Here is a 14,247-nt window from a genome sequence, read left to right as displayed (position 1 = left end):
TGTAAGGTATGACCCCATTGTTGTCAGCAATAATGATAAATGCTAGAATATACTTAGAAAATAAATTCAAGATGAATATCCAGTATGCCAAATTAGCAGTAAATTATCTGGGTTGGGGAAAAGGGTGTATCCTTTTCTAAATTACACATTCCTTTGATGTTTGAATATTTTATAGGGCATGTGTTACTTTCAAAATTAGAGAGAAAATCAAATTATTATTCAAAATTTAATCCTCCGTGCTGGCCAGGCTGCTGTGGAGAGGCCCAAAACTCACTTGAGATGCTCCAGGCTATGTGATTTGCCCCTAATTCTGGCTCTGGAAGGCAGTTGCCCACTCTTGCTGTTGAAGATGTACAGTAACTTTGCAGATCCTTCTAGAAGCCTGAGAAACTCCCTCCTGTTGGGTCTGGGACATCCTCCTTCTTCCAGACAAGGGAATGTTGCTGTCCCCCTTAGGCTGCTATGAGGGGGAAGTATCCCTCCAGGTCCTGGAAGACCGACTTTTCTGGATGGAGTTGGATGGAGGCTCGAAGTTGACATGGCCCTGTCCTCCCAGCAAGGTAGTTTAACACCTCTGATCATAACCGCCAGTGTTAATTGACACTTGCTCTATGCCAGGGATCGGCCAGGGATGCGCTACTTAGTATTATTTTGTAGTTCTCTTATTTAACAAATATTACTTAAACACCAACAGTGTTTAAAGCATGGGGCTACTGCCGTGAACAAACAGTGAAAAAAACCCAACAACCCATTCTTCACAGGGATTCGATTACAACTGTGGGGAGAGGGAGACAGGCAAAAATATATTAAGACAAATACACGTCAGGTGGTTTTAGATACTAAGAGAAAACTAAACAGAAAGGGATGCGAGAGGGGGCACGGAGCGTAGTGTTTTAGGTGCAGTGGCCTGAGAGGACCTTTCCAATATGGGAACAACTGATCCGAGCGCAGCGGGGCTCTGCAAGGCCCAGTGCCCTGAGCTGGGTATGTGAGCAGCCACAGGAGGTCATGGGCCTGCAGCAGAGTGTGCTCGGGGACAGTGGCAAGAGAGCCAGGAGGCCGGATCACGCAGGCACTGCAGGCCATGGCACAGGGTTTGGCTTTTACTCTGTATGACATGGGAGCTGTAGAAGGGCTTGGAGCACAGCAGTGACAGGCTCTGATTTAAGTTTAAATAGGATCCCTCTGATGGCTGTGTGGAAATGAGAACATAGTGGAGCTGGGGCAGAAGGAGTGAGAGCCACCAAGAGGACAGTGGCTTAGGCTTGGATGGTGGCACATTTTGAATATTTCCATTTCTTTTTTCACTTTCCCCATCTGCAAATTGGGTTAATACTAGTATCTCCCATGTAGGGTTTTTGAGAGGATTTAAAAGGTCACGGTGTGAAGTACTTGGCTCTGTGCCTGGCACATGGGAAGAGCTCAATAATATGCCCAAGCTTGTTATCACAGATGGCTCTGTGAGGCCGGTTAATTATACCCACATTATGGATGAGAAGACTGAGGCTCAGAGGGGGTGAGGCCACTTATGCAAGAGTAGACGGCTGGTCGTTGGCTCAGTTGTGCTCCTGAGGTCGTTGGCTCAATTGCTCCAGGCCCTGGTGGGACATTTGTGGGCGGGTGAAGACAGGAAGCTCAGAACAAGGGGCAGAGGGTGTGTGAATCAGGGGGGTGGGGGGGGAGCTCTCTAGCCTCATCGTAGTACAGGAGTCAGTAGGGCTGAGGTTCAAATCCTGCCTTGTACTTCCAAGCTGAGCGACACCAGGCAAGTCGCTTCACCTCGCTGAGACTCACTTGTCTCACCTGTAAAACAGGGACTGGGATAGGACCTACCTGGTGAGATAGTTGTGACGATTCGATGCCTGGTATAAAATATGCTCAATAAACACATGCAGACAACAGTCCCCTCCCGAAAAGGTGGTTCAGTAAGGAGAGGTGTAATCAGGTATGTGGTTGGGGGCATGTCTTAGCTGGCTGGCTTCCTTCTGGTGGCACCACACAGCTCTTTTAGGAGAGGGCAGAAGAAAGCCTTTCTTCTGTTGGGATTTTGGGAAAATGACTGAGGAGATTGCAAGGAACAAGCGCGTCAGCGTGCACATGCTAAGTACACAGTGACCTCTTCATAAAACCACAAATAAGGAACAATGCAAAACGCGCCTTGCGTTATTGCATGGATAACATGGAATAAAGTCTGCTGCTGGGAAATCATTTTAAGGGTCTATCATTTTTTTAAAGTGAGGGGAATATTTACCGAGGTATTTTAGTAGACTAGAGAAGGGGCTTCTGTGTTCAGTAACCGCTGTGAAATGCTGGCGGCAAATCCCCATAACACAACTCGCTAACATTTACAGAAGCTGTTGTGATTAAGTGGGAACCAAGCTACTGAAAAATCTACAACAAGAAGTCAGCAAAGTAAGATCAAGAGACTATAAAGTAAACAATATATAGAGAATGAAATGTAATTTATTTCCTTGGGGAAGCGATCTGTACCGACAGCAGCAACAGAGTGACTGCGCAGACGTACTCCGTTTCCATTCACGATAGACTCTTGCAGTCAGCACATTTGAAAATTGAGAAATTGTGTGCGCAATTTGAAAAACCGATTGATTAGAACTCACCAGCGGCCTAAGAGGTTGGCAGCCCATTTTAAAAGGAAAAACTGAGACTTAAGCAGTAGAGATGTGTTGCTTGCCTCATCCTTGTTGAGAGAACCCGTAACCCAGCTGACGGGAGAAGCCCAGTGAATCTGTCACTGGGGCAAAATGAAGACAAAGGGATGACTCAAGTTTCACATGTGGCGTTTTTTATTGCCTCCAAATTGTTGCCTGAGTAAAGACTGCGCTCTCTCCCCGGGTTGCTTTTAAATAAAATGATCTGTTGCAGGAAACAAGGTCTGGCCCCAGCCAGCAGGGAGACAGCACACCTGTTCTTGGGAGCAGGAAGCCCTTCTCAGGCTTCGAACTTAAAGTGCCAGACAGTTCGGAGGGACCGGATACGGTCCCTGGAGGACGATGGCCTTTGTCTAACATGCTGGGACCTGGATGTCCGTCTTCAAAGAGCAATATCACACAGGTGGATGGTTAGATCAGTTGCCTTCTCACCTATCCAGACCTCGGCTGAAGTCCCTGATTTAGGCCACCGGTGAAAAGATATTTGTCTTCCTTACAAAACCCCTGGACGCTTGGGTCTGGCCTGCAGCAGAGAAAACAGACAGGGCGAGGTGTGCTGGCAGAATTACCAGAGAAATTGGCACCTCCTCTCCCAGAGCACAGCCTGGCTCTGGGCCACCTGAGCAGGCTGTTTCTTTCATGAGCATCGAATTCACACTTGCACAGCCCTGGACAGGAAGAGTTAGAGAATCACCTCATGAACACTCTCTTCTCTTAAAATGCTTTTGTTCGCCCTAAAACCCAAGTTGGCTGTTGTCTATTGAGGCTGATCAGGTTTCAGGGGTATGTATATATGTGTGTTCATCCAGATGGACCCGAATTTAGTTTTATATGATACATTTCACCACCTGCCATGGGCACAGCCTAGAACACGTCAGCTTAGTGGAGGTCGAAAAATGATGGCTAGAGTCACCTGTCTTTAGTCAAGCGTCAGTGTAGTCTCAGAAAAATATCAGGGGACATTGTTCACATATTTCTTTATTATTGGCTATTTGAAAGAAAGTCATTGTGGGCTGCTAAATTCGTTCTAAAATCAGCATTACCAGAAGCAAAAGAGTCCTTTTTTTATGTCTGTAAAAGGGTAGGTAAAAATGCCACTGAATACAGTTAACTTTAGCTCATTGTGATTTTTAGCAACTCCAATTATTCCTTAAATGATCTCTTTGGTGGTGTTTTTTGCAGTTCAATCTCCTATATTTTATCAAAAGGAGCTCTGGGTGTTAACAAGAGTAGCTGACATTTATTGAACACCTATTATGTGTGGGGTGGAGGGTGCTGAGTGCTTCGTGTGCAGCTGCTTAAGTGCTCACAATAGCTCTAAGAGGTGGATAAGGGTGTCCCTGCCTTAGGGATGGGAAAACTGAGGCATGGAAGCAGGGGCGGGGGCAGGGGGGGGGGTGGTTAATCACAACCCAAGAGGTCAGGAGGGTGAGTGGCAGAGTTGGGATTTGAACCGGGTTTTGTCCAACTCTAAAACTCTTGCCCTTACCGAGACCTCAAGCCCTTCTCTGAGCTAGCAACAACTGCTGTTATTTTTACTTCATCCTCTGCACTGTCTTAGGGAAGAGCTTGGAACAATTAGGAAATCCTTGGTGGTTATGAGCAAAGCTGTTATTGCCCAAGGCAGTGCAGCTTGATTGGTATAAGACCATTCTCTCCGAGGGAACTTAAAACATCAACTTAAATAATTGAATTATGAAAGCAAAGGAATGAGGATAGCCCTGCCTCATGGAAGCGTCCAGAAAAATCTTTACGGAATTATGAAATGAATTGCCTCGTCCACCTCAGGTGAGAGAGTGACCAAAGACCAGTGTTTGTCATTGTGCCGAGCCCCTTATTGGTCTCCTTGGAACTGCATTTAATTCTCTTTCCTTCTAACCGACTGACTCGAGCAGTGAATGACTCAGGAGGAAATGCAAATGGTCAAGACATGCAAGAGAAAATCTACCTCACTAGAGTTCGGGGAAAGTAAATTCAAACAACCGTGATATACCATTGTGCACCATCAGGTTGGCAAAAATGGAAAAAGATTTGTCAATATCCACATACCGGCACTTGGTGTGGAAGTAGACACTCCCCTACTGCTTGAGGGGGTGTGCATTGCTCCAATCTTTGGAGACAGTCTTCTGGCTATATTTATTAATAAAAATACACATTTATTAACAATAAAAAAGCAATCCTTCTTCGGGGACTTTATTTTACAGAAATAAAAGTGTCAGGACATAAGGATGTATGGATAAAGATATTTACTGCACCCTTATTTAGAGGAGGAAAAACCTGGAAACCCCCCCGAATGTTCAGGACTAGGGAATAATTGGATAAATTATGGCACAGGTGTTCTATGAAACATTATACCACTAATAAAAGAATGAGTTAGATCTAGATATATGGGCCTAGAGGTATAGTTGTGATAAATTGTTAAGTGAAAAAAGCAGATTGCAAAATAATACATGTGACGTGATCCCATTTTCGTAATAAGTAAAAGAAATTTCTCTCAGAAATGTGCATTTGAATTGTATTCTTTGCTATGAGCGTGGAGGAAGAAGAATAAGGATTCACAACAACTTGTTAACATTGGTGATCTCAGTACGATAGAGAGTGATAGAGTATGGTAGGGATTTCCTTTTTCTTGGTACATTTCTGTATTGTTTGACTTGCGATCGCAAGCCTCTTGTTACTTTTGTTATTTGCAATCAAAGAAAGGCAGTAAGGCTTAGGTTAAAAGGAAAAAAACCTCCAAGTGATGTGACTGGGTGCCACTTTCCGTTGTATGAGGATGAACAAGTGACTGTTTTTAATTTATCGATCGCAGCCTATGGGGCCGGGCATTGTGCTAAGATCTGTCCCTGTGTTATCATTCCGGGAGGTCAATGCACAGGAAGAAATGGGGTGGCCGGGGTTAAATGACCTGCTCAAGCTTGCCTGCACAGCTAGAGCACACCAGAGCAGGGATTGGAACCCCAGGTGTGTCTTGCTTGAAGCCACACTCTTAACTCCTACAATACGCCCGTATCCTGCAGCTGTGGCAGCTTCCTGTGGTCTTTCTAATAGGTGGTTCCTCCTCTGGTTATATTTTTGCTTCCATTTTCTCTCTGCCATTACATTTGGTAACCATGAAAGGGAACTAACCTGTCATTCTCAGAGTGAGATCTGAGGCTAGTGCAGAGTGGAACGTCTGTTTCCTGTGTGGGCAGCAGGCATTCCGACACAGGGGGAAACCAAGTCATAAGGACGCCTGTGATGAGCACCCCTCCCCCACACCGAGGAAACTGGACTCCATATTCCGAGTGCCTGCTGCCTTGTTGCTTCCTCGTAGTCAGTTGATGGTTTTGTTTTGTTCGCCTTTCATCTTATCTCCTGAGGCTTTCCATCAACTCCCTTTGCTTTCTCTGTTGAGTAAGAACTCCGCGGATCTTTATCAGTCATCTCAACTGTTCAGAGAGTCAAAGAGTTTTGTTGCTAGAAATGACTGAAGGATTGCCCGGCTGCCCTTTTCACACATGAGGAAACTGAGGCCCAGAGAGGTTGAGTGGCTTGTCTAAGACGACAGGGCTGCTCAGTGGCGTGTCTGAGGCTAGAACCTCTGCTCCCTGCGTTCTCATTCTGTACTCACCTGGCAAGGACAATCACATGCTGTGCTCTGGCCTTTTCCACTCAGGGGCCTCGGCTTTGACAGTCAAAGAGATCGCCTCAGAGGAGGGTTTTTGTTTTTGTTTTTTGTTTGTCTTGTTTACTTGCTGATAAATGTACTTTTATGGTGCCATTTGATTATTCAGTTTTCATTTTTATTGATTGATTGATTGGTGGTGTTCATAACTTATTGCATTGAATAGATAATATACACAGTTTGGTAAAAAGAAAGGGGAAGGAAGGAAGGAAAGAAGGAAAGAAAGAAGAGGGAAGGATGGATAGAGGAGGGGGGGAGAGAGAGACAGAGAAGAGACAGAAAGGAAAAACAGCAAGTGAAAAGAAATTCCTCTCCTCATGCTGACTCCCGTCCCTAAAGGCAACTGATGTTACTACAATCTCCCAGGGATATCTCAATTAATAATCTATTTTTGAGATTATCCTATATTAGTACACATAGTGCTAACTCATTATTTTTAATGGTTACGTGGCATTAAATTATATTGTTAACCACTCCCTAAATGATGAACATGTAGGTTGCTGCCAGTTTTTGCTCTACAAACAGTACTACAGTTCATGTCCTTGCACACAGGTCTTTATATATCTACTCAAGTATCTCTGGAGGATAAACTCCTAGAAGTAGAATTGTTGGGTCACAGGATATGTGCATTATACATTTTGAAATTCTCCAAATTGACACCCAAAGCTGTGGTGCTAATTTGTATTTCTACTGGCAGTGCATAAGAGTTCTGCTCCTTCCACATTTGCCTAAGCTTTTAAAATATTGTCAGCACGTATTACGGTTTTAGTTTCTGTTTTTCTTATGATGAGTGTCTTAATGTTCGTGGGCTGCTGTAACAAATCACCATAGATTGGGTGGCTTAAACAACAGAAATTTATTTCTCACAGTTCTATAGGTTGGGAAGTCCAAGATCAAGGTGCTGGCCAATTTTATTCCTGGAAAGAGCCCTCTTCTTGGTCATGTCTTCACGGGTAAGGAAAGCAATCTCTCTCTTGTCTGTTCTTATAAGGGCACTAATCTCATCATGAGGGCTCCACCCTCATGACCTGGTTATCTGCCAAAGGACCCATCTCCAAATACCATCACTCTGGATATTAGGGTTTCAATATGAATTTTAGGGGGACACAAACATTCAGTCCATAGCACTGAGCGAGGCTGAGCATCTTTTAACATGTTTAAAAGCCATATGTCTTTCCTATTCTCTAAGTTGTTGATGTCCTTTGCTCATTTTTCTTCTAGGTTGCTCTGGGAGACCTTAAAAAGTTGAATCTAAACTTGCTGAACAAAGAGAATTTGGTGACCAAGTGTGTAGGATGAAGGCCTCCTGGGATGTAAATACACCTAGATATGACGGACCATCATACCGTCTCCTTGCTCAGTCCTAAGTAACACTGTGCATATTGATAAAGTGCTTTGGCTTTTTTTTCTAAACACTGTCACCACCAATCTCTTAATAGAAATGCACAACATTGACCTGAGGTCAGTGAGTCAGCAATTAGGATCTCTTTTTGACAGGTTAGGAAAGGAGGCTTAGAGAATTAAACGCAGTCCCCCCTTATCCACGAGGGATACATTCCAGGAACCCCACTGAATGGATGCCTGAAACCTCGGTTAATACCAAACTGTATATATACTCTATTTTTCTTACCTATGATATTTTAATTTATAAATTAGGCATAGTAAGAGATTAACAACACCTAATAATAAAATAGAACAACTATAACAATATATTACAATTAAAATGACTGTGATCTCTCTCTGATAACCGATCTGATAACCAAGTCGGCAGGTAGCATGTACAACATAGACATGGTAGACAAATAGGTGATTCATATCCCAGGCAGGACGGGGCAGAAAGGTGAGAGATTTCATCACACTACTTGGGTCTGTATGCAATTTAACGTAGGAATTATTTATTTCTGGAATTTTCCATTTAATATTTTTGGATCATTGTTGACCGTGGGTAACTAACTGAAACCGCAGATAAGGGGGACTACTGTATGTAGGTCAAGGTAACACAACCAGGGGTGCCCAAGCCAACTACAGGCACCTGCTCCTGGAGCCTTCTGGATTCAGGTCTGGGCTCTGGAGCTAGATAGACCCAGGTTTGAGTTACTCAGTAACTGGACAGCTTGGAGATGTCACTGCATGTCTGAGACTTATTTTAGGCTAAGGATAATAACAGTATCTTCTTTATGTGGTTGTTCTGAGGGTCATGTGCAATAATGTATGTATATTCGTTATAACATAGTGTCAGCCATGATAATACATTATAACATGCTGCTCATGCGTTTTCCTGTAGTAGTTATTTGTGGTAGTTCCAAAGCTCAATTCATGTGTGTAAGACTTCTTTTATTACACTCCATGTTCCTACTCTCTTTTAGTCCAATGCACCTAAAACAGCTGGCTTTTCCATGTTTTGGGGCTTGTTAGTGAAGTTGTTCTCTCCTCCCCACCTTTGCAGTGAGTAACCGGGAGACCCTTCTCATTCCCGCACTCCTCTGGACTCCCAGGCCATATGCGATCAGGAAATGTACATTATTGAATGAACGGAGCCAAGAGGGAGGGTCTGCTCCCAATACAGCCCTAGTACAGTGCCTGGCAGTTATATTCTGGAACAGAACAAGAGCTCAGGAAAGATTTATGCAATGAATGAATGAATGCACACAATGCCTAGCAGTAAGGGCTCAAAGGCATGTCTGTATTCCGTGCATATTGCCTCCTACACAGTAAGCGCTAAGTGGTAGCCATGTATATCCCTGGGCGAGGCTTATAAAACCTAGTGTAAGAGCTCAGCTTCACTGTGCATGGGTGCAGGGGTTCGAATTCCGCCTCCTCTTCCCCGCTATGCGACCTCGGCAAGTGACTTAATCTCTTTGACTTAATCTCTTTGTGCTTCAGTTTTCTCATCTGCAAAACGCGGACAACGGAGTGCGACCTCCACGAGACACTCCCCGTAGCATTTGAACCTCCTGCCTGGCTCACAGCGAGCCCCCGCCACGCCAGCCGGCCTGCGTCGATCGGGGGCACAGGCGAGGGAACTGGAGCTTTCCGTTGCGGCCGCCACCAGCGTTCCCAGGGCTCGCGGTCGCGCCCCGCAAAGATCTGTGCCCCCGAGGGGGCGGGGCGCGGCGCCCACGCGAAGCAGCCCACCGCAGCCTCGGCCCCGCCAGCCGCCGCCCGCCCGGGAGCCGCGCCACCCGCACTTCTTTCTCTCCTTCTCCGTCTTCCTCGGTCTCCCGGCCGGAGAACCCGGCCACGATTAGCTCAGCAGCGCCGCCCGCGAGCCGCCGGCGTGCCGCCGCCGCTCCGGCCCCTCCCCCGCCAGCCCCCGGCCCCCCCGCGCGGCCGGCGCCCGTCACGTGACTCGGCGCTAGCCAATGGCGGGCCGAGCCGCGGTCGGCGGCCGCCATTGCTGTCAGAGCGAGCGAGCCCGGGGAGGGAGGAGAAGCGAGGCTGACTGGGGAGGAGGGGGGGGTGGGGGAGGAAGAGGAAGGAGGGGACGTCGCTCGGCTGCCGGGGTCGCCCGCTGGCTTCGTCCGCACCCCCCCCTTCGCGAGTTCGCGCTCCGCGGCGGCGGCGGCTCCGAGGCGGCGGCGGCGGCTCCGGGGCTCGCCTCCCCTCACGCGCCGGCGGGGGCCGAGGGGGAGTCGGTGGCTGGAGATAAACAAGGCGGCGGCGGCGGCGGCTGAGGAACAGGGAAGGCGGAGGCGGCGGCCGGCCCGCAGCGCCAGCCCGGGAGGCAGCAGCGGCCCTGAGAAGCGGGGAGGGCGCCGGGCCGCGCGGACAGCGCCCCCCGCCGCCGCCGGAGCCGCGGGAGCCGCCGCCGCCGCCGCCCGAGCAGGAAGGAGCCGCGCGGCCGCCGCGGACCCCCCCGCCGGCCCGGGCCCGCCGCCCCCGGCGCGGCGTCGCCGCGGCGCCTGCCGCCAGCCCGCCGGCCCTCGCGCCCTCCCCCGGCGGCGGCGGCGGCCCGGCCGCCCCGCGCTCCCCAGCGAGGCGCCGCCGCCCGGCCCGGCCTCGCCTCGGACGCCTCGCTCCGACATGCCCCGCTCTGGCGGCCGGGCTCGCGGAGGATCATGACTGCGGCAGCGAACTGGGTGGCGAACGGGGCGAGCCTGGAGGATTGTCACTCCAACCTCTTCTCGCTGGTGAGTAGCCGGGCTGCGGGGAGGGGGGCCGTATTGGGGGGGGGGTCCACGACCTCCGCCGCCGACCAACTTTCTCCTCCCGCCGCCGGGACTTCGCCCCTCCCTCGCTTCTCCCCGCTGTTCGCCTCTTGCCGATTCTCCCCCTTTTGGATCGTCTCTCCCTCGCCTTGGATCCCATCCAGTGTTTATTTGGCTCTTTAAAAATCATTTGTGAGCGCGGCGCTCGGCGTGGAATTTGCATGTGGAAGTCTCAAAGCTGCTGATTCTGGGTCGCACTTCGAACGCCCACCCTCTGTTGCAATCACACCCCCCTTCCCCACCCCTTTCCCCCCTTTTTCCCCCTAAATGTGAAAGGCTTTGCCTTGTGCTGCCCGCGCCTGCGAAGCAGCCTTCTCCCCCCCCTTGTCGGATCGGCTGCTCGCCCGCCCGCCTTTTGAATTTTTTAAAAAAATTCCATAATGACACCTGCAATTTCGCCCCAAAACAGTTGATTGAATGCGATTGTGTCAGTAAAGGACTCTTGCACACGAAGCTCCCGCGATTGTAAACATCGACAGCCGCCTGCCTCTCGGGGCTTACTACGCTGGAGAGCCCTAAAGCCATTGCACCGAGCCGACGGAAGGTGGAGAAAGCTTTTTCTTTTTTCTCTCCTCCTGTGTCTTTTAAAAACTGTTTTCTCTATCCTGACAACGAATCCACACACACACAAAAAAGCAACAAGCTGGGCGGTTTGATAACATCGCTTTTATCTGCTTTCGCCTCTCTCGCGCGCTCTCTGATAATTGACAACTTTTCCTTCGGATTTGAATCGCCTGCCTTAATCTTGAAGCAGTTAGGGTGTCAATTGTTCTCCGGGAAGCCTGGCACCCGACGAAGGCGTCTAGATTCATCGAAATTAAAAATGTATAGGGCTCCAGCAACTCTTCCTTGGCGGTGGCAGTGACATTTGGTGGTAAATGCCATCTTTGCTTTTTATTGGGTCGTATTACCTAGCTCTGAAAACATTCACGTTGTTAAACCTGGCGTTTAGGCTAATAATGGCAGTGCGTGGTCTTTAAATATGTGCTTTGTGCATGAGTTACTGTATGTATAGCTATGTGCCCGGGAGACTACGAATTTGTTTAAATATTGAGCAAAGATTTGTAAACAGATGTAAGGCAATTATGTTTGAAGCGTAGAATATAATTGGAAAATTGGCTAAACGGTTTGTTTAATTTAGCCTTAAAAAAAAAACCCCAACTTATTTTAAGTTGCGTACCCTTTTTGGGGGGACTGCCTTTTGGACAGGATGCATTTTTGGAAATTGTTCTCTGTAACCTCTGCTGTAGATAGAAACATTATTTTCTCTTAATCCTTGTTTACACTGGATAAATAATTTAGTGTTGAAATTGTAATTACTTACACTTAATTATGAGTACCATAGATGCTTTTTTCTTTGAGACTAGTGGGTAAATACAAATTCTTGCCAACTTTTCAAATGTGTTATTTTATTAAATGTGTTTCATTATGCAGATAAAAAAATCAAAACGTGATTTTTATCTACAAGACTGGCATAGTATCCTTGCTTTCACTATAGTAAGATCAGGTCAACTTTTTTTTTCCCCCAGCATTTTTATTCAGATATTTAATCTTAAAATTCAATTATAAGTTGTGATTCTTCCTCTCAGTGCTGATGATTTTCACTTGATCTTTTGATATATGGGAATAAAACTCATTTTTCCTCTTCTTTCCTCCCTCTCAGTCTATCATTTAGTGTCAGTCAGGTTCAGGGACTTTCATAGATTAGCAAATATATTGATTAAGGGGTATTTAAAATGGTTTTTGTTTGGCGGCTGGTGACCACATTGACACTTTAACAGGTAATTAAAATAACCAAGTAGACCAATGTTAGTGAGAAGGGATCCTCCAAATTACCATATATCATGCTGACTGGTAATGTCTTCTATGTATGTGGCTGATTTATATACAGTAGATTTTGTAGACAAATGAAAGTGTATAATGTGTATAGCCAGTCTGTAGGATATATTTCTTTTTTTTTTTTTTAAGCTTAAGTAAGGATAATAATGTTAAAGAGATAAGATGATTGAGGTTCTTTTGGAGAAATAAACAATTTTATATGAGAGGATGCTGTGCTTTATGGCCTAATAAAGGTTTGTGCTTTGGATATTTCTGTCCTAAACCTCTTTAAACCAGGAATTGATTTTTGAATATACTTTTTTTTTTTTTAAACAGAATTACTCTTTAGTTTGCAATTTGGAAATTCAGAACTGCAGAAATGCATGAGTTGAAATTTTTTAAAGGACTGAAATGTCTACATTCACTTGTATGTGGCGGGTGGATAAGGTGCTAATTTTCTTAAAAAATTGTGACTCAGTTAAAAAGCTGCTGATTATTGTAAACGTTTCTCATTCCAAATTGAGAATTTTTCTTGAAAATCACACACAGCAACAACCTAGACTATTAAAAATATGTTGCCTAAAGTACATTGTATGGAATAATTAATTCCAAACGTGATAAAATCATCACCTGTTCAAAATAAAGCATGTATTGTAAGAACTCTATATACTTAATAATAGCGTATATTTTTCTTTTTGGTCTGCAGTTTTTTGAGCAGAGAAAAGTATTGTTTATAGAGAATTTACCCAGATACTCACATTTACATGGATTGAAATATAAACAGGACATTAAAGTCTGTACCACAGTAATGACCCACCAACTTTGTATTACCTTGAGGTGTTCATTATGGTTTAGCAAAAGTTGATTGTGCAATCAATCAGGTGCCTTAAGATTTTTGTTAGTCCTTTACTTATTTTGCTTTCTGATTTTCTACTGCATCAGTTTCTGTGGCATTAAATTTCCTAAATTCTCTGTCAAATCCTGCCCCCCTTTCCTAACATGAAAATGCCATTGTGTATACATGATATGGGTCATTGTATGTTTCTTATTCTTACTGTTGTGAGATTTGTAGGTACTGCATTAAATGCATGCCTAGCTGTGCCTTTGTGACTCCAAACTGTTTTCTCATGCTGTCCATCAAATTTCTGGGAGACTCTTGTTATACACTCAGTTATAATTCATTTAAGTGTGTTAAATCTGCCTTTATGGAAACTGGAACAGTGCACCCTATGGTATGTCAACTCACCCTTGTGTGAAGACATTATAATTTCCAGATGTAAGTATATCTTTAGTTTTGTTTCTCTACTGAGATGATACGGAGAAAAGCAATTTTGTATCCTTTAACTAGATTTAAATATATACTCTTTGATATGAAGCAGTCTAATTCTTAGGTATGTATGATCCACATTCATGTTTTATTTGCTTAGAATCTCCCTGACTATGGGGTAATTTCTTCCTCCCTGAATTGAAACACACATACACACATTAGTACTTAATTCCTATCAAGGACCATTAATTCTATATTTGAAATTTTTAAGGTAATCTGTTGACTTTTTTCTTAAGAGATTAATTTTTTGCAGAAAGGGAACATAGTTGTAAATGTAGAAACTTTGAGTTCTATTCTTTTCAGCTAGAACCAAATGGGGAGTGCTATTAATTGAAAATGAGGAAAAGACTGATTTCTCTAATCTTCTCAAGTGCCAAAATACATATACAGGGTATTTTTTTTCCATCCTAATTTCCAGTTTTAGTATTTACATTTAAAACATCTTTTTTTCATGATGGTTCATTTTCTTTAATGAAAACGTTTATAATTTGCTAATGGGTGTTTTTTGTTTAGCCTTTTGTTGTTAGTAGCACATGGTGTTACAGTATTTATATATTT

General features: G+C 45.3%; 1 protein-coding gene across 2 annotated transcripts in view; it reads left to right on the top strand.

Moving 5' to 3' along the window:
• Nucleotides 1–10,293: 10,293 nt before the first annotated feature.
• Nucleotides 10,294–14,247, top strand: part of MED13L (mediator complex subunit 13L) — a 274,477-nt gene continuing 270,523 nt past the window's right edge. The window contains exon 1 of one of the 2 annotated variants that reach the window (XM_033097387.1): nucleotides 10,294–10,466. In XM_033097387.1, coding sequence (XP_032953278.1) covers nucleotides 10,395–10,466 — 72 coding nt within the window. In that variant the 5' untranslated portion in view covers nucleotides 10,294–10,394. The remainder of the gene's footprint in view (nucleotides 10,467–14,247) is intronic. The other variant, XM_033097386.1, reaches the window with a different exon arrangement.

Source organism: Rhinolophus ferrumequinum, chromosome 25, assembly GCF_004115265.2.
Source record: "Rhinolophus ferrumequinum isolate MPI-CBG mRhiFer1 chromosome 25, mRhiFer1_v1.p, whole genome shotgun sequence".
Classification (NCBI taxonomy): Eukaryota; Metazoa; Chordata; class Mammalia; order Chiroptera; family Rhinolophidae; genus Rhinolophus; species Rhinolophus ferrumequinum.
Note: the sequence above shows the minus strand (reverse complement) of the source record. Positions and strands in the feature narration are given on the sequence as shown.